Source organism: Melanotaenia boesemani, chromosome 6 (genome assembly GCF_017639745.1).
Source record: "Melanotaenia boesemani isolate fMelBoe1 chromosome 6, fMelBoe1.pri, whole genome shotgun sequence".
Taxonomy (NCBI): Eukaryota; Metazoa; Chordata; class Actinopteri; order Atheriniformes; family Melanotaeniidae; genus Melanotaenia; species Melanotaenia boesemani.
In genome coordinates, this window is record NC_055687.1 from 9,892,883 (window position 1) to 9,914,013 (window position 21,131).

The following is a 21,131-nucleotide window of genomic DNA, read 5'->3' on the forward strand; positions in this document are numbered from 1 at the left end:
GATGGAACGTGAGAGCAACAATTGATCTTTGAAGTCCAATATCTTATTTAAAATGGAAATATATTTAGTTTGATGACATGTCCAAATGGTGTATTTTATATCACAGGAATCTGCAGAGCACCAAAAAAGGCTAATCCAGATAGACTGTGTTGTCTACGTTGAAGAATTGGATTAACCAGCACTAACTAATCCTGAATTCTTGCTGGGTGGGGTTGTATTTGTTGGTTGGAGTTGCATTTGGCCAGCACATTCTAGGTGGAGTAGCAAGTTGGTTTGCTTTCTTCTTGCTGTTAAAATGGAAGGTGTGAACACTGTCTTTAGAAATGTAATAAAATTAAACATGATTATGAAAGCTTTGATGTACCACCAAAAGATGTTAAATTACAATAGAAGTGGGCTCATTTAACTTGAATACATATAGTGTCTGCAGGGCTGATAGACCCTCATTGAGAAAGTCTTGCTACTGTGGCTGCCAGTTCCTCGCTTTCACTGACTGGCTGAACCAGTAGAGACCACTCTAGCAATCTAATAGCCAAACAGTAATGAAATAGGTTGCTGCTAGGGGAACAAAAATGTTTTTATCTGCTGACATTTGTGAAGTTTGTTTAGAGGACTCCAGTCAAATGTGTAATAAATATTTTTTTAATTGGGGGGGAGGGGGGTATTATAAAACCTAAAGTTAACCTTTCACAGTAACTTTTCGAAACCAAAGGGGATGTTCTCTGTGCTAAAAAACATTGATTTAGGTGCAAATCATTTCATTACAGCTGCTCTTATCTCCAAAGGCAAAGACTGAAACGTGTGTGGGAGTGTAGCGCTGTAGAGCTGTAATGTGAAACCAAAGGGCTTTTTTTGAGCGTGGGCGAGTTAAAGAATGCAAAGACAGAAACCAAACTCTGAACACAGACATGTATTTCCCCCTATCCACCGACTCCGGAGTCGGGACTTTTAATTACAGCAGATTTGTGTGTGGGATGAAGAACTTGGCCAGTATTTCACACAAAACATTTAAGGTGTCAGCCTTTTATCCAGGCGAAGTAGAGAATTTTTTCTTAGGAGACTGATATAGCTGCTAGAAAAACATGCTGGTTTAAATGACTTATGAAAACATGAAACTGCTGATAGACAAGGTATGTTCAGACAAGTATAGATCCTCCTTAAACGGCTGTTTACAAGTTAGAAGCCTTAGGTGTATGGCATACCAGCTTTAGAAATTTAACTGGTGTTAGCATACCATCACAAAAATTCAAATCAGTCTGGGATGTGTTAGTTCATTTTAAATTTAATCAGTTTTTATCAGTGGGTGTAAACCAAAAGGCATCTGGATGGATTTAGAAAGACCTATAGCCAATCAGACCAGGAAATGTTAGATCTGCTCAGTCAAGACAACATGTAGGCTTTGCTTCTTGAGTTCTTTAACTACAAAAATCAAATAACTCCCAAAGGTCCTAAATAGAAGTGCATTAATAAACAGAAGGCAAGGCAAGGTAAATGTATTTGTATAGCATATTTCATGTACAACACAATTCAAACAGAAAGCATATTTAAAAAGAGGGCTGCAAAAACTGAAGGTTATGCACAAACACACTACACTGTTTCTACTGCGGAGCCTCCTCAGGGTCCACTAAAGAGTTCTCTACATTCCTTTCCACTAAGCTCTTGTTTTTCTGGGCTGAGAGGGGAATTCTGGACATGAGTGCAGCCTCAAAGGGCTTCAGATCACTGAATTAAAGCAGCCCTGCTCATGTGCACTTCAAGCAGCCTGCATGTGACCACCTGAGCTTATTAAGGACCAGATCCAGAGCACAGAGATCTTTGTGCTCTGACTGCTCCACCACCTCCAAGACCAGCAAACTTTCAGACTGGATGTCCGGCTTACTGGAGGGGAAGAAAAGAACTGCAACAAAAGCCAGATTCTGCAGTATTGGATCAAAAGAGTCAATCAGATCAATCAACATAAACATTTAATTAACCATTCAGTAAGGTCACTCAGTAAGGTTGTCAGTAACTATTATACAAACATGACCATTACGTTTTGGATACAAAATCATTCTCATCTGTAGGTTTATAGTAAGGAGATATTGCTTTAAATGGAAAATGGAAAATACAAGATATCTGAGACACAAGGGCAGCAGTTCTCAGGTGTTTCTCCTTGACGTTGGGCAGTTACTGACCTGAGAAAACTTATCTCTATTATTAATCATTGCACGTTGCACCATGTCTTCACGTGGGTCTTTTCCCAGCATCAGTTCTTCCTTGTCTCACGCCTATCATGTTGCATTGCCAGAACATGATACAGTTTCAGTTACATATAACCTGGATGTTTTAGCTGCAGGCTCGTGAGAGATTCAATGACCCGATGGATTCTAACAACAAACACAGAAGGACACTTGGAAAGTATTTTCCTTTTGCCTATATTTTGTGAAAACAAATAAGAGTTTAGCTCAGAAGAGGTTATTCTTTGTTAAATTCCACATACAGCCCTCTCAAATTACTAGTATGACCACAGACATATCTGATTACTAAGAAATTCATTTGCTGGATGCAGTGTTTGTTTTTTTATTACACGATGCAATGGAAAAAAAAAAAAAAAAAACTTTCTCTAAAGTCAGGACATTGCTCATTTGGTTTCTCATGAACACTCATCAGATGCATTCAGCTGTTCTTGGCTCAAATTCTGTTTGCATATGAACAGGAATAAACACAGTAAAAAAAACATCTTTTTCATATGGGCTCTTCCGAGGAGTGGTTTTAATTCAAAGAGCATGAAACAGGGTGCACAGCACAATAAAGAGCAAACCCACCCAGAACAGTCGTATATTCTCACGGAGGTCAAATTTATCAGCTAAATCTTCCAGTCAGCATCAACTGAATGACTAAGTGCATCTCTAAGACACAACATGGACCAATCATTCACCTGAACAACACCCCCACAACCCTCCAGTGAAGTGGTTTCATTCTTTCATAAATGCACACTATGTTTACCCAGCTCATATACAGTTACGGGTGGGAGTTTTTTAGAGCTCATTTCCGCCTTTAAAGTAAATATAGTTACGGCTTCCTATATTAATGTCATGCAGGAGGTTACGTTCCATATAAGGCCACCTGCACCATATATAGGCTTAGAGAGAGACTTCGGTTAAAATATTACACCATCTGATATGCAGAAAAGTAGGTTTAAAAAAAAAAAAAATCCTGTTAAAGCAGCTTCTTTAATGACATCTGGAAAAGAAAGTAGCTTACATGTGGAGCAGCCATCTTTGTTTGAGTCAGACACAACCTGAGAAATAAGTACAAGAGAAAATTAATTGTATACAGTTCAAAATCATGATTTCCGTTTCACTGCTGCATCTCATGACTGGTATAGGAAAAACATCTGATTGTAGGGTTAAAGGAAAATAGATTCAGTTCTTCTGAGCTGGAAATCATGTATTCTCATAATTTTAAAGTCAGGTAATTAGGGATAATTCACCAGTTAGCATATAAGGAAATAAAGTCATGTGAAAAATAAAGTACACTTTTTTAATTTCTAAAGATTTATTTACCAGGATATTGCTTTTTAAATAAGGTAAATACAACATTTTATGTACTCTTATTAATTGTAATCTTATTATGTTATCTTATTAGTATGTAATCTTATTATGATTAGTTATTATTACTCTTAACTGAAATGAAAGCAGTGTGAAAAACAACATGGTTATTGCTTCTACATGAATTAAGTAGGAGATGCTAATAATATGCACTTGACTGCAGTTGATCATCATCAAGAAAGAGCACCTCTGCCGAAACAGAAGTTATGGCAATTTACTGAAAGTGTGTGTTCACAAACGGTCAAGAAGATATCAGAAATTATTTTTATAGAAGCATCTGTTGCTGCCATCAACATGGAACGTTATGAGACCATTTCCAAAAGAAGGAATTATTGAAGAAAAGACCACTTGAAGTTTAACCAAAGGTCAGACTGTGGTAATGCTAAAAGAAATGACAAAAGAAAGGAATAAGAAAGCTTCACCTCTATATCTACAGGCCTGACTTAGACTATTACATGTCAGATGTAACACCTGTCCAGTTAAAGTCAAGCTGATTGAAACTCTGTGGTGGCTCTTTAGGTGAACGGTATCCAGAAATCTCATGGAACTGAAACTAGTTGTAAAGAAGAGTGGGCGCAAATTCTTTAACAAGGATGTGAGAAAGTGATAACGTCAAACAGAAAACTATCACTTTAAGGGCTGGGATTTGCTCGCTCTGTCTGCATGTGAACACTTCAGTGTTCCGCTACGTTTGTGTGCATAGTTGCTGCAAGACAACAGCAGGGCGGCGCAGTCATGATGCTTGAGGTCACCGATAGTGGCCAACAGTTTACCAATCTGTTGCCAACTGTTTAGGCATCAGCAGTGCAACAAGGAGGAAAAAAAATCATAAAGATGCTGGTAGTTGGGGACAAGGTCTGGGAGGGTGCTCTTCATAACTATCCGCCTTTGTGACCTCCTGTTCATGTTTTTGTTCACATGAGCACCTCTAGTTCAAGTTAGTATTGCGTCAATATTGTATTTACATGCCAAACAAAAGCTAAGAATGCATGGCTGCCATGATACGTACGTAGACGCGTTGCTAACTGCAAGTATAAACCAGCCCTAAAGGTTGTGGTTGTATTTGAGGTTAGACTTGTCTAATCTTAAAACCTGATAAAGCCAGATATTTTATTTTTATGCTGTTTCAACACTGCATTTCCTGAATTGGAATTCAGATCACCATCTTTTCTTTTATTAGAATGAGTCCTGGGCTTGGGATGTGCTGTCACCTTTCATTTATTTGGTAATCTTGAGTATGTTCTGTTATGTACATGTGACTGAATCACCCTTAGACCTTTTTACATGACTGTACATGTGATAAGTTTCAAAAAGGTTGAATGTATAAACACCTCCTGTCACATCAACTGAACAAAACTGAGCTCACTGTTGGAACAGGCAAATAGAGGAGTGCAAACAACTGCTCCTGCACAAACACCCTGATCAGATGACATACTGTATAGCCCATGGCAAACATAGTGCATGCATATATGCTCATTTCATGCTACTGTGCAGACAGCACCTGGTGGGGTTTCTCTTTCCATATATTATCATTTTTCATTACAGATGAATGAATTCAGTGATCTGATCAGGTGTGGCAGTCCTTTTGAAAACACAGAAAATAAAGTACAGGTTCTTGTTTAGCATTCACTTCAAGTTATGTGCTTTCCTGACTTTACTCTTGAGTAATGACAATCAAACCAGAGGTTTTCAACCATAGAAGGAAATTGGATAGTTGACTATAAAATGTCCAAGAAAAAAACAATGTTAACTGGTACTCGTCCATCATTAGTGCTTTACATTTCCTCAACATAATAAACCAGCTGCCCACACAGTAATTTCCCATGGAGTTTGAGCCCACACTTTGCCCTGCTGATAAAACTTGATAAGCTTTCACTTCGTTTAGAAAAACATTCCAGATTCCCTGACATTAGTCAGTGGTGTAATCTAAAATCACTTTCACTCTTTTGGTTCCATGTGACAGTGGTGTTAAAGTATAATAACACAAAAGTAAATGTACTTTTGGATCATTTTAGTTCTGTGACTGGTTAATGGTAAAAAACTGATGACATTTCCTATTTTTCTACCACATCTATATTTGTTTTGAGTCCATTACAGTCACACATTTTGATTGTTGAAGTCTAGTTGATGTGAAATGAATGAACATGTAGGTGTGAAACAATGAGGTTTTTTCCTCTTATTCTGACACTTACGGTGTTTTTCCATTACATGGTACCATCCGGTTACTGAATATGTCTGTCCCCTCCTGCATTTTCTGTTATAGACAGTGCTGTCTTACTGTGGGCAGAATCAGCTGTGTGTGGATTTATTACATTTCATAGATTAAGCAGATGCTTTTGTCCAACGTGACTTTGAAGTGAGGAATACAGAGCAGTGCAGAGTGGTTATTGCCCTGAATGAGTCAGCAGCTGGATTTTAGTTAAGAGGAGTTTAAATATCTCCTATTTAACAGCTGAACATTGCAAGATCTGTTCTGTTAGAGGAGAAATGAAAAGAAACAAAAAAAATCTAAACCACAGGTGAGTAAGTATGAAATAAAATATACCATAATGACAAAGCCGGCCCAACACAGTATGGGTACCATTAGTCATTTTCACTCACAGACTCACAAAGCTCACAAAATATCTTTCTTTTTTTGTTGTTGCTCTTGGATGCAAAAGTAACTGGTAAAACAGCCTCATGATATTTTTTGATGAGGTTGTTAGAGCTAATTATAACAAACTGTAAAAGTACTTTTACTTCCTCTTGCTGTTTGGTTAAGTTTAAACAGTTTAAACTGGTTAGGTTGATAAAAACATCATGACTTGATATCCTCCCACAAGATCAATTACATGTAAGACTATTTTTTGGTAGTCAGGTAACACTTCATCTGCAAAATACACAGATTTGGTGCATGCTCAAAAGGAACAGCTCAGTAAAATAATTAGTTTGGGGTTTTTTTTTCGTTGAATGTTGGGGGGTGGGGGGTTGGGGTTTAGACAATCATTTCTTCATTTAAGACAAAAAAGAAAAGAAAAATGAAAAATGTGCAGGAAGTTTCTTAAAAATATCTGATACAGGAGATTTTAGCAACTGCAAGTTACTCACGTAAACCATACATTTGTTAGAAACTATTTTCAGCTGTGGATTAACACACAGATTAACACACTTATGAAGTTAAGACTTAATGACAGCGGTAGGGACACAACATGCCATTCATCAAAACACCATTGCTCACGTTAATGTCTTTTTTTTGATCATCAGTGCGGAATAAGAAATATCAAAATGTGGGTGTATGTGTAAGCCTTTCCATGTCAGTAGCTCAATTTATTGTTGCTTTTATTTCTTTCATGATATTTGTTATTATTAAGGGAGACCTACTTCTCTAGGAAGATGGTCAAATAATCTTCAGACAGAACACATGGATGTTTATGGACACATTTGATCTTTTACTAAACAGCTAAACCTCTTTCTTGGTTTAAAGGAGCTTTGACTGAATACCACCACTCTAGGATTAAGATAATATATCACTGGATGAATCTATCGCCAAACACAGCAAAATATTATATTTATATGAGTCTCAAATCCAAATGATCAGCATTGATGGATGACATTGAGAGGATTATCTTTTCAAATTGTGTTTTCTGCCAAACAATGAGCAACGTTTTCTTTGTCTCCGTGAAATGACAGACTAAAAACAAAGGGATCAACACTTCACCCAACAGCTTTCATTTCTGGTAAAGTGAAGTCAACAGGCCTGAGCTAGCTGGCGTCTTTTCTGTCTTTGGTTATCAGCTGAGCTCTTATTTAGTCTTTGTGGTAATCCCTTGTATCGCATTGTATGGGGGAGGATGAAAGACTTCAGCCCTGACCCAAATTCACTGACAGACCTTGAGACAAAACAATGGCAACTCTTATAGAAAAGATCCTAATTATCGTTTTCATAGGTGTGCATCTACGCTTTGGGGAATCATGCACTGAAAACAATAATTTCACTTGCTTTGGAAAACATTCATCAGAGCCTGGATAGCATCAATCATCTGGGCGTTGGGCCACTGCCTGCAGATTACACAGTTGGAAAAGTTCATTCACGACTTCTGGTAAATGAAATCTAGAATTCAGCAAAGTAACAGTGTTGTTGGTGAGAACAAAGTGTTCTGCCATGCAATCTGTCCCTTACACTTGCAAAGCTATCGGGATGCTCCCCCATTCTCCTTCAGTATCTTATAAACAGGATTTAATATGCAGCAAAAGTTGCAACAGTTTCACCTAGAGCAGTCAGAGTGAAACAGACTTCATCAGTTTTGTTTGGATCACAGACAAAAGGCAAAGTTTTTTTTTTTTTTTTTTTTTTTGCTATATTATGCTGCATTTGCTCCCTGCTAGAGGCTGCTTCTTGATCTTGGCGACTTGGATGAATGCCACTGGTTTGATGTCAATGAGTTGCTGACAGCAACCTGGTGTCTATTTGGTGGATAATTAAACAAAAAAGTTGCCTAAATCTTAGATTCTGTGTGGGGCTGGTGTTGATTCCCAGCAGAAGGGCAGAGAAAAGTTGTTTTATATTGATAAGATGCATTTTATTTAACACTAAAATAAAAAAGTTATTTGTGTTTCTTTTTTTTTTTCTCATTCCACTGATGATGTTAAGAGTATAAACTCATTAAAACAAGACAGGAATAGACATTTTCCACACTGTCTTGAGTCTTTTGTCAACAAAAATGACTTTCCTGTGGTTGGGACTTGTAAAACTGAAAAACACAAATGGAAAAAAAAATGTTTTTCAATTCTGGGTTGGATCAAACAAAACAAACTGTAGGTGGGATCCCACCATATTTGCCACTTCTGTGTCTAGGGCGGAACAACTTCCTCATCAGAAAAACATTGTCTTCTCAACAACAAGCGATTATAAGAATAATTTCAAGAATCACCTGCAATGATTGTGATTAGGTCAGGTTACTGAAATCAAGTTATTTCCATTGAACTCGTGAATGGGTGACATTGTGACATTAGCTCCATTATTTCTTTGTTGTTACAATGAATGTATAGACTGTACTTATATTTTTAGTCATGCACTAAAAGCACTTTACACTGCATGTAACATTCACCCATTCACACACACAGCCATACAGCACTTCTACTGTACTGTTACATACTGATTTACTCTATCACATGCATTCATACCCCAATAGACACATATCAGGAAGCAACATGGGGTTCAGTCTTTTGCCCAAGGACACTTTGGGGGAGGCTGGAATCAATCCACTGACTTTCAGGTTGGCAGACAACTGCTCTTCCTCCAGAGCAACAACAATGCTTCTTTGCCAAAAGATCTTATTCTGCTGGAAAGCCTGTTCATTTCCCTTTTAAATGGTGTCACAATTGTAAGGAAAATGTATTGCAGTCAGACAACTTATGCATTAATGGATAAAAGCTTTGTATTTCAAACATTGTAGTTTCGTGGTTAGAGTCTGATTCCATCCTTGCATTTGTATAACTTTTTAAATTGATTATAAATTGGCGTTAATGCTGAACATTATTTAACTGAAGCCTACAGGTGGATGCTGCTGAGGTAGAGGGGCTCAAAAACAAAAGTAAGCAATGTGGAATGATCATGGCAGCAGTAGAAGCAGTGATAGTGGCAGCAAGCATGAAGCAAACAGATAGGGAGGAAGTAAGCAGGTTAAACAGACCGCCCAGATTGGATGTGTATGTTTTATATGTAACGTGAATGTTTGAGGCAGATCACATGGTGGGCTGCAGCTTATACATACATACATTACATACATTACATACATACATACATACATACATTACATACATTACATACATTACATACATACAGACATACAGACATACATACATACATACATACATACATACATACATACATACATACATACATACATACATAAAGCTTAATCTTCTATTGACTCTTGTTTTGAGCTTCTGGTACCCCAGATGCTGATCTCCCTCACTGGAAAAAAGAAGTTGTCATCATTGAAGGCAATCTCAGTGCAAAGATATGAAGATGAAATTCTGCAACCAGTAGGAGTCCCATATCTTCACAGTCTCAAACCATTTATATCCTCCAAGATTAACATACTCATCCTCACATACCAGGGTTATCAGAGACCTCTTCCTGAATTTGAGAGTAGAGAGGATGGAATGACCTGCCAGCGCTCCTGATGTTAACCCCACTAAACACTTGTGGGACCAGCTTGGGCATGCTGTTTGTGCCAGAGTTACCAAACACATTGGCTGACTTGTGACAGTTGGTTGAAGAATAGAACGCCATCGGACAGCAGAGTGTGACCAAGCTGGTGATCAACATGAGGAAGAGGTGCCAGGCTGTTGTGGCTGTGTATGGTACATCCTACTGAAGCTTCTGTTACTTAAAACAATAAACTGTTAAATTGCTAATACGTCTAGTCTCTTCAGACTACCATCATCCAATCCAATAAACAACAGCAAACAAGAGTCAATAGCAGAATAAGCTTGACATTGACAGAGAAGATTTGGAAAGTTTTTCATGGGTACAACCCACATACTCATCTCTGCTGCTCATCCTGCAGATGCGTTTTCTTTACAGATGTGGCTTCACTTATATATCGTATATACATATATATATATATATATATGTGTGTGTGTGAGCACACTTAATTGTAAATTATCTGTCTTTATGTTTAAATTCAAATCTGATACTATCTTTTTTTTATTTAAGTTTTGGTTTCTCTATCAACTAGGAAAATCCCAACATTTCAGCATTTCTCGTATGCAATTGCACTACAAATAGATACTGTAGATGGCTAAATGATTTGCGTTGCAGTGAAATTGGTGTAGCCTATAGACAGCATAAACTCATTGCAAAGTTTTTTGTAAAAACTGAGTTTGACTTATCTTTTCCTTGTCCTAGCCGACTGCACCGCAGGACTGGGCCTTATTCGGGGACAAGTTTATTTGTATAGCACAATTCAATGACAGAGAGATTCAAAGTGCTTTACAGAAACATTGAAACAGAAAATAAGAAGCATAATTTAAAATTAAAAATAAAAGAGAAAGGAAAAAAAGAACATTAGATAAAAACAGTATTAACAGTGGATTAAGTTTAAAAATTCAAGCCTAAAAGAAACAGATGCAGATTTGGACTTTGAAATAAAAACTGTTCAAATGCAGCAGAGAACAGGTGGGTCTTTAACCTTGATTTAAATAAACTGGGTGTTTCAGCTGATCTTAGGCTTTCAGGGAGTTTGTTCCAGACATGTCTGGTTCTAACTCTGGGAAGTGTTAAGAGACTGGATCCAGATGACCTGAGTGGTTTGGCAGGTTCATACTGGGTGACAAGGTCCCTGATGTATTTTGGACCTAAACCATTCAGAGCTTTATAGACCAGCAGTAGAGCTTTAAAATCTATCCTCTGATGAACAAGCAGACAGTGTAAAGAGACTAGAAACAACCACAGTCCAACTGGGGTATTACTCATCATGTTTGTCCCACCTGCTGCACACACGTTTTCCTTTCCAACTTAACATTTGTGGTTTTGCTTAGGTGGTAACTTTTGATCCCAGATAATAAAGCTGCATAGCCCTGTTTTTAGCTTTTGCTGACCAAGTGCTGATCGCGGCTAGAAATGAGAGAAACGGGGGGGGGGGGGTGTAATTATCCAGCTGACAATGACATCATCTCTTCAACTTCTCCCAAATTCCGCTTCTAGCTAAAACAATAAGTTTGACACATTCATTTTTCAGTGAATGACACAGAAGAGGCATGTGATTCAAATATGCATTATTCCATGTTTCCGTGGCGAAATCAGTCATATGAATTACGTGCGGCCACACGCTGATTTTTGTCCAAATGACCACATAAGCGGATGACTATCAGCAGCATTGTTGATGTTCCTTTTTTTTTTCCACACAATGTCTCCCATTCATTTGAGTTCAATGACTTTTGAACTACTGAGATCCACAAATTGTTGCACAGAATAATGTAGGCAACAGATGTCAACAAACAACCCATCAAAGCTCCAAAAACATGCAGTTTCCAAACAAAAGGTGAAATGGGTCGGGGGTTTATAAGCTGTAACGGACACTAACTATTTGACCCCACCTGGCTTATCCAGACATAACAACATCACACCTTGGAGAACTCAGGCCAAACAAGTCTGGGCCTGTTGCAGTTTGACAATGAAATACCAGAAGTCATTGGAAAGAGACGCCAGGGAGCTTCTTGTGGTTGCATCATGATGCTTGTGCAAACACAATGCAGGGGGCCCAAGAGCAAATGTATCACAGCTCACAGGTTCAGTGAGTTAAGAGGAAATGGATGACCTACTTCTCAGACGTCTGTCACCCAGTTTTATGATTCATCATTTGAGTCGAAGTTCCCTTATTACTGTTGACAGTCTTTGTTAAAATATTTGGATTTAGCATCACTGCAGTGGCTGTCTGCATGTTTTAGATGTTCTCAAAAAGTTGTTTACTGTGTTTGCATGGGGGAAAGAACCTGCTGGTAGAAATCACATGTAGGCCTGCGAAACAGCTGTTACGGTAAAATCTGCTTGGATTAAGATGATAAGGAATCAGACTTCAGAAGCAAAACATTTTGAAATTACAGTAGGGAGATTTTTTTGTTTTCTTTTTAGTCACTTTTGATTTTAGTTTCATTCTGACCTTTAGTTAGTTTACTTTGGATAGATCCCATAACTCTAACAGAGGCTTCTTCTCATGTGGTATCTCAGAACCAATGTTTGATTGGCCAGAAATTTGAAGAGACGTGGTTAATCTGAAAAAGCAAGGATGTGAAAAGTTGTCATTTCTGCCGATGTGAAAGGTTCAACAAGGTTATATGGTTAGTATGAAAATATGTGTGAAAATTTATACGACATAAGCCACACAAAGACACAGACACCACCCCGAGCGAAACCTTGCCCCACCGTGCTCGAAGCATCTCAGTAAGTGTGAAATAACTGGGCCAGAAAAAGTTTTGTTGTTGTTCTTGCCAGCTCAACATAGCTCAACATACAAATTTCTCTCTTCTTGCAAGTATGCAACAGGCTTATTTTAAAAAAGGTGGGAAAAGTTAACATGAAAATGTGAAAAAGCTAACAGTGCAAAATGTTGCATTTTCACCATAAACATTATGCTTTCCTAACAGAGATGCAGCTTAAATTTCCTGCTTAATGTTTTCAACCGCTGCCACCAGTGTAACGCTACATGCTTATTCAGCGTTAACTATTAACTGAATTTGGGTTGTGGGTAAAATAAATCATTTGGGGACAAATTAGGCACCAACATAGGATGCTTGCTTTATTTTTAGGGTAAACCTGGTCACAAGAGAACACAGCAACTCTCCTTCTACTCAGTGAGTGTGTATTTTCCAGCCTCAGTGCATCACTGTTTCCCCTCTATGCCGAACGAATGTGCAACTTGTCTTCACCTATAACAAAAATGAATCCTATCTTACACATTGATATCAACATTTCTGCATTTCATGTTCATTTAGATGGATTAGCGATCTGCTCAAGGTGTACCCTGCTTTTGTTGCCCTACAGCTGCTGGGATAGGCTCCAGCCCCCGCTGTAACCCTGCGCTTGTATAAGCAGGTATAAACAATGGATATATGGATGGGTTTTCATTTGGCAAGTGTTTTTAAGGAGAAAGGAAGGGGTGGAAGAAGGCTAAATCGCAGGTTTGAGACCTATTCTGTACATTTTCCCACCATCCACAAATTTTTCCATCTCCTCTTCTACTTGAAATGTTTATACTTTTCTACTATGCTGACCTGCAAATGGAGGAGTACAACTGCGAAAATATATTTGGTAATGACTTAGTTCACTTTTCATTGGCTGGAATTCCCATCATGCTCGTCATCTTTGGTGAGACTGAGCTTTATTGTTCTGGGGCAACAAAAGCTCCAAACTCGCTGCATGTCAGTTCCTGGAAAATCGGACTTTTTGCAAACTCATTAAAAAAATGGCATATCAATTACAAGGGGTTATAAATTATTACCACATTTGTGCTAATGTCCTATCGACAGGGTCTGAGTCAGTATCTAGTTCAAGGGTTGTGTTTGCATGCACTTTATGTCTTCTTGAACTAAGGAAAAAATGGGGAACAGTGCATTACTCAGCAGGTGGACCACCAACACTTTATAGCCTTAGGGCAACACAACGGGTTAATCCCATTGCATCCTCTGTTCTTATTACCCGCCACTTTTGTATTTAACAACAAAAAAAACAGACTAACTGTAATGTGGTGATTTTTTTACACACTGTCTCATTAAGCTGTCTGAGACACACCTGTCTCTTTTGCAACTAAAGAGGTTTTCCTCATGTCTTAGTGCTGTACCAAAGTTTTATTTGCTCTGGGGTCAGAATAAAAAAGAATAACCAAAATAAAAGAAATGAATTAGAAAAACAATGACAGTGTTGATTCATGATGGGAAAATAGCTAAGCATTTACCTGATAAGGAGTGTCATGTTCTGTGTACACAGCTGAGGTTCAGTATTTATTCTTAGAAAAAATACCGCACTTCCTTCCTGTTGGTAGCAGGCTGGGAATTTTGCTGGGAACATCCCGCCCCTTGGAGCAGAATGCCGGCCTTGTTACAAAACTGAATAAAAACAAAACGTGGATAGTCTCCAAAGACCAAAAGCAGGGTCAACAACTTGGTGCAGAGAACACTCTGTGCTCAGAGAAAAGCAGGCAGTTACATCAGCTTCTGCTTGAGCAAAGCAGTGACACATTGCTGTCTCATTTCTGTGTCTGAATATTCACTATGTTACCAGTACATGACATCAGCCGGAGGAAAAGAAACACAAGAAAACGTAAAATAAAGTTTTATAATTTCAGACTTTATTTAACAGCTATACCTTCACAGACAAGACAAAAAATTAGAAACAAACATCACCTTGTTGTCTCTAAGATAGCTTATATTACTTACTGGAAAACGACATTAGATCCAGAGAATGGTGCTCCCATTTCTGAAAATAGAGAACAATCAATCACTGCAATATTTAAAACAAAACTTAACTCTTACAAGTGATTTTTATACTGATAACATCACACATTGTTTAGTTTTGTCTCAACTGTTGTAATCACCCAGTTGAATGCTCTATAAATTCTCAAGGGTACATTACAATTACTTATTTGTTTTTCAACTGAAAGCAGCATTTGTGAGACCAAATCATGAAAGTTTGAATCAGTTGTAAACATATGATGAATTTGGCTCATCTGAGTGGTTGAAGTTTGCCCATGACTTTAAAAGACAGATGCTTAACTACCTGCATTTTCTTTACAACTATGTTTTTAATGCAGGTCTTAATGCAACACTGTTACGTTATTATTAAAAAATCTGTTTCATTTTCTTTTGGGTTTTCAAAAGAAATCACACGTTTTCCATTGAACTGTGATGCTTTCTAAACCAAAGCATTAACCAGTACACAGCATCAATGAAAAATATTGGTATTTTTCAGTTATTTTGCAAAGTTGAAACATAGTCATCAGGCACACTTGTTTTAATAAAAACATAAAATATAAAACAACCAAGGCAAAAAATTCCAAGGTAGAGAGGACGTTTACACATATGGAGCTGCTTGAATATTAAAACCTATGGTTGCCTTTGTCTGCAGACAAACATATTATTTTCCTGAATTTTTAATATCTTTGCATAGAAGACCACAAAAGCGGCAAGCTATTTTAGCATCGGAAACGCGGCTTTTATATAATGTTTGTAAACTATGAGCAACCAAAGATGCTCTGATAAGAGATGTCAAGAGATCACCGACCGGTGACCAGCTTGTGCGTCACAACTGACAACATGGACGAACAGTTTAATACTGCACTACAGTCATCAAAGAATAAAGTTTCAAAATGAGAGATGACTCCACTTTCAGGCACATGACACATTACCCAGTGGACAAAATTTGACCCAAGACAAGTATTGACTCACCAAGCAGAGCTCAATGTTCCAGAGTGCGGACAAAGTCACAGATGAATGGGAGCCATTTGACCTCTGATCTCCAATTATTTTTAAATAGCTTGTGAAGCTTTTTTCTCTCTTTCTGTTTATGCCTCAACAAGGCAGCACACTGTTCAACTGTGAAATCAAGAAAGCTATAAAATTGGAGAATGAAATGGATCACTTCGAAGAACAGAACACAAAGTGTGATGCAGTATGCGAATAAAAAGATTTGATACAGCAACTGAAGCGAAGAAAGGATTTGGCTCCGACTTAAAGCTGAAGCTGAGCCATGATTTCTTTCTGGTTTATAAAATGGCCAAATAGAAAATGTTTGCAATTTAAAAAAAATCTAAATAAAAAGTTTTACCAGGAGTTAGTTCCTAGAACTTCTTAGTAGCTGATGATGGATCATTTGTAAGGCATTAACTTTTTTATATTAAAGCAGACATACACATTACATCATTGTAAGTCAAATGTACAGTAGAGTGAGGATAAAAAAACATCAGTTTGACCTGCACCACCAGTTATTTGGCAGCTCAGGCTCAGCACATTATTTTAGCCTCATATGGTGTTTTGGCCAGGAATGTACAAGGACCAACGTCACAATCAGCCTGTTTTGCCTAAAAACAAGATTAAATATGAATGTGTTGATTGACATTCATTTAGAGATAACAGCAGGAATGACTGGGAGGCTTGTGTGCAATTCAATAAAAGCAGTCAAAACAAACAATGTTTTCCAGGCGTTTAAGAAAACAGAAAAGAAAAAAAAACATTTGTGCATATTTCTTCTGTTTGCATACGTTTTTATGGATGTGGCTGCTGCATTTGGTTAGTATTACCAGAGAAAATGCTCAGTGCACACGGCAGTATGGTGTTTCTAATTGTGGATTCCAAGGAAGTGGGCATGACCATAGATAAAGATGCATCAGGGGCCCCAGCCCCTCAAACTAAACATAGGTCACACAAACAAAAAAAAGTTTAGAAAGCACAGTGGCTATAGAAGCAACACAACTTCTAGCCCTAAATCTTAGTGATATAATGCTTATTTACATTTATTCCCTGAGACATATTTAAACATATTTTATCAAAAAGCCCCTCTGTTCATAGGAAACACTTGAGCAGGTACCTTCAGGGTATTTTACTTAATTATATAGACATGTTATATATATTTAAACACCAAAGCACAGACTGTAGGCCAACATTTTATTAAAAGACTCTTCATGAAGCTCAAAGTAATTTGGCAAGTCTGTAATTCTGTGCAGCTGAAGAGGCTCTAAAAACCCCTCTGATGTTTCATGGTGTTGTGTTTTAGGCTGGAAAGGCATGCAAGCTCATAACTTTTTAATCTAACAGTCTGTTTCCCCTCTCACGAAGCGCAAAAATTTAACCTATCTTTGCATCTCAGCGTCAGAATTCTTAGTATTTGTAACTTCTAACGAGTAACTACGGCAAAGTGCTCCTGTTCAAAGACGTCAGCTGACTTCCCAGAAACTGCTGCTTTTTTTAAAATTAGGGGCGTGCTGTTGCTACGAGGAAGAAGAGGCGTGCAACCAATACGCTGTCAGGAAAGGCAGTTCCTCTAAGCTCATGTTACTGAACCACTAAAACTCCAGATAAAGTGGGAAGTTACTGTGTAGAGAAACATTTGAGCAATAAAATGAGGAAATCTGTCCATTTTAGAAATTGTCTGATTTTTTGAGTTTTTACAAATTTCTCAAATGTACACAAAAAGTCTTCTTTGTAAAAACCACCAGAAAAGCTCAATTTTCCATCAACTGAGGACAATCCTCAGTTCTTTTTCTAAGCAGAAGCTCCCATATCTGAGCAGTAAAAAGTTTATACCTTAAAGTGTTCCCTCTGAGCTTTGCAGTTCATGAGACAAGATCTAAGTTGAATATGATAAACACCCTCCTTAGGAATGTAGTTTCCATCCCAATGAGAGGAATGTAATGAAGTGCTGTAAAAGGTTTCTATGAGCCAGTCAGTCTGCAGCTGCACTGCTCTGAATGTGCAGCTGCACTCTCTCATTTGATAAAGTTTATTTTTATTATTGGTTTAAAGGCCACAATCACAACAGAAAAGTCTGTTGTGTTTGGTCACTAACTAAACAACTAAAACTAAAAAGTTTATTTGCAACCTGGTAAATTTGTTTAAACAATTCATGCATCAGCTTTCAGGTCTTTTTTCTTCCTTTTGCTTCAGACGGCCAACTACCTAACCACAATGAGGTCTAATAATCTACAGCCATTGTAACAACTGTTTCATTTTCAGTTTGGACTTCATGATTTAGGACTAAAATTCAAAGATATTTTAACTTAAACCATCTTGGTGAGGTTGTATAAATGATGTCACCTTATTACAAATTTGTTTCTTAATTCAATATATTAAATGGAAAAAAAAATCATACAGATGAACATTACAGGAAAATATTTAATCAATACTTAGACCTGGAGAAAACAAATAAAAAAGTGGTTATGCATACAATATATTTAACAACCTAGATGCAACATCAAGGTTGTTTAAAGACTGTGCGCTTTACATATTCAGCCCCTAGACACTGCCGCCTCATGTGCTTTCTGCATCCTCCAATCCTCTCAGTGGATGGTGCAAGCTGTTCTATAAAATTGCCTCAGCCACAATTCCCCATGGTGTACCAGGCTGTTCTCACACTGTACAGGGGTAACCAAGGTGGTGGCTAACATCATTAGCTGCAGGTTAAAGAGAAGTCTACTGTGCACCATCACCATAGAGAGGATTCTCTCCATTTCCTCCAAAGACTTTGATGAGTTGTGTTTGTGTTGTAACCTAAGACAACAGCAGAATCTGAACAAAACAAGGGTGAAGCCACACATCACCAAAAACTCCCCTGCATGAGATTTGATATTGTCCACATAAGAGATTTAGTTTTTTAACAATGCATGAACATTATAACATTTGCAGATGGAGGATGCAAGTAATATGACAGTAGAACAGAGTGAACTTTAGGCAAGTGGATTGTAGAACTTTGTAAATGACAAACTTAAGATGTGCAAAATTTCAAAACAAAGAATAACACACCCAATCATATATGGCATTTATGATTTAATCACTAGTTTCTAGGTAGCTGATGGTTGCAAAACCAGGAAGACGACACTGTTATGCAAGTTTGAGGTTTTTATACACCAGTTCAAGTTGGTGCACCAGTTTGCAGAAATAACATGTTAACACTGCAACTTGCTCAACTGCGGATGCAACAGAACGCTCTGTGTGACAGAGGTGCTGCCACAATCATCAAATTTCTAGGAAACAGCTACTGCAGTCTGAGTTGTGGTAATGGATAAGCAGAGGTTAACAAGTGCAAAGGTGTCAAAACATAGCATAATGTGTTCTGCTAAATCTCCCTGAACATGTTATTTAAATCTATCTGATGTGCATGTGTCTAGCTTACACCTGGATCTAAACTCCAAATCATTGTCCATTTCCTAAAAAATCCCAGAAGACGGTCATTGAAGCGGATCTTGTCAGCCAGAGTCCACCGTATGGTTGGCCTTTTATCCAGACCCAGATCCAATCATAGCAAGGAAGTTCTACACATGCAGATCAACCCTTTCTACCAATTATTTGGTTGGAATATCCATCAAAAGAGTCCAAGGGTTGTGAATGGACATTATGCAAATGAGCTTCATGTCTACATGAAATGGAAAACATTTTCTCTTCCTGCTTTGGCCTGTTGATGCTACCAGAGATTTGGTGATTATATTAAAATCAGAAAACACAAAGTGGAAAAAAAGTCAGCTATTGAAATTTGCATAGAAGAAGCATTTACATTTTTTTTTTTTTAGAAAAATAAAATTTATTAAATAAAATATTTTTCATTTTTTCATATGGTTTGTGGAAAAGATGAAAGGGCCCATTATTTTGATATTTGTTGAAAGGTTCAGTGTTCATATTCCAAAATCCAAGGACAAGTAGAAGTTGGTAAGAAGAATAAGTGTCCGAAAAGTCACTGATAGTCCCAACAAATTCACCTGATCAGCAGGGCCAATGTTGCCCCAATACCAGCAACTCCAGCAACGGCCATGAGAGTGTTCCTGACTGTTGTTTCAGGGTCTGCAACTCGAAAGAAATCTACAAAACCATCCTGGAAACACACACAAAACAAAAATAAATAACACATTAGATAAGAATCTTGTAATGAAGAAAGTGGGTTATAAGATGGATGTTCACCAGTCACACAGGACCAGCAGCATTTTTAAAAACATCCTGTCATTCAATCATATGCCATAACTTACCCATGAGTTGTTTTTGACCAGCCAGTCCCGCTGGTCTGTCAGCAGGTATGAGGAAATCTCCTGGCTGACCAGTTCAACGCAGTTCTCCCTGCCATTTGCTTTCAGGTGCTGACACACCACTGCCCCGAAGGCCACCAAGCTGGCGATACGACCCCAGTTGGTGGACCCGTCAGCGAAGAGACTCCTCGCTACTTCGCCAATACACGTCATATCATCGTCTTTTGTGCTCAATGACAGTTTGTTGATCATACCTGGGAAATAAAAGGCCAATTCAGAACTCCACTCTCTGTAAATTTAAGCTAGCATTTGTGTACGGCTAACAGCTTAACTCACATTTTACTTCCACTAAAAAGCGTTATAAATGGCTGAATAAGCAAAGCGTTAACAATGGATCACTTCCTTATACGTTTACCAAGTAATACAATAGCTCCGTCTAGCCATTAGCTTAAAAAATTAGCCAATTGTGTAGAATATAAAGAACGTGGCTCAGGCGAGCTAAGACTGCAAGCTCTCTGTTTATTTGAATCCTCACAATAACGGCTACTTACCATTGTATGCGAATTTGTGTTTCTCCAAAACGTCCCTAATCACTCTCTTCATTGTTGCTAGTTCTTTGCTTTCATTCCACCGAGGTTTTGAAAGTCCAGTAAGATCTCTGTAGCAACTGCTAATAAGTTGCCTCGTGTCGTTCTCCACGACTTCATCCCCAGCGTGACCACCAGAGACGTTTATTTCACTGTCCGAATGTGACTCCGGAGTGCACGGCAAGGAACCGTCCTCGACGTCTTCGCTGTGCTCCCGAAAATCTTTTGATGGGTATCCATTCAGCGAAGTCACTTCCAGCTTCTTTGGCCGTTTCTGGCCATCGCTGGACGTAACATTCCGGTTCTGAGAATCCGTTGTGGAGCCCATGGCGACCTGCGTGGTACGGTACATTGATCTGAAAAATTCTCCATCCGCGACTCCATTTTGAGGAACAATAAGACAGCCACAGGCCCGACTCGACATTAGTGACATTTTGATTTTGAAAAATGGCTGGAAAATTACGCTTAATTGGTCAATCAAAAATTACGTTACAGGTTTCGACTTCTAACTATTTGATATACATGATTTGGTCGTAGCCAAATGGACGAAGCTGCGCGTTCTTATAAACTTATATCCATCCCGTACGTCCCACCCTCCTGCGTACGTAATGACGGCAATGACGAAACCTATGAGCGGAACTTTAAGATTAAGGAAGGAAAAAATGCCTATCAAATATACGGTAATTTTTAAAACAACCGAATAAAAATAAATGAATAAATAAAAAGAGGAAAGAATGGGAAAATAA

The 21,131-nt window shown here is 38.1% G+C and overlaps 1 protein-coding gene across 1 annotated transcript; it reads right to left on the minus strand.

Annotated features, from left to right (window-relative positions):
* Positions 1-17,942: 17,942 nt before the first annotated feature.
* Positions 17,943-20,941, minus strand: mcl1b (MCL1 apoptosis regulator, BCL2 family member b). The gene is made up of 3 exons (XM_041989193.1): positions 20,350-20,941; positions 19,802-20,052; positions 17,943-19,650 (listed from the first exon to the last, which is right to left on the minus strand). Exons 1-3 carry the CDS (start codon positions 20,816-20,818, stop codon positions 19,534-19,536), a joined length of 837 nt encoding a protein of 278 aa, XP_041845127.1. The 5' UTR covers positions 20,819-20,941; the 3' UTR covers positions 17,943-19,533.
* Positions 20,942-21,131: the final 190 nt, after the last annotated feature.

Excerpts from the sequence above, each read along its gene's own strand:
- mcl1b (XM_041989193.1), bottom strand. The coding sequence starts at position 20,818 with ATGTCACTAATGTCGAGTCGGGCCTGTGGCTGTCTTATTGTTCCTCAA. Across the intron at positions 20,053-20,349 it reads ACACAAATTCGCATACAATG|GTATGATCAACAAACTGTCA; the intron begins GTAAGTAGCCGT and ends TTTATTTCCCAG. Across the intron at positions 19,651-19,801 it reads TGGTCAAAAACAACTCATGG|GATGGTTTTGTAGATTTCTT; the intron begins GTAAGTTATGGC and ends GTGTGTTTCCAG.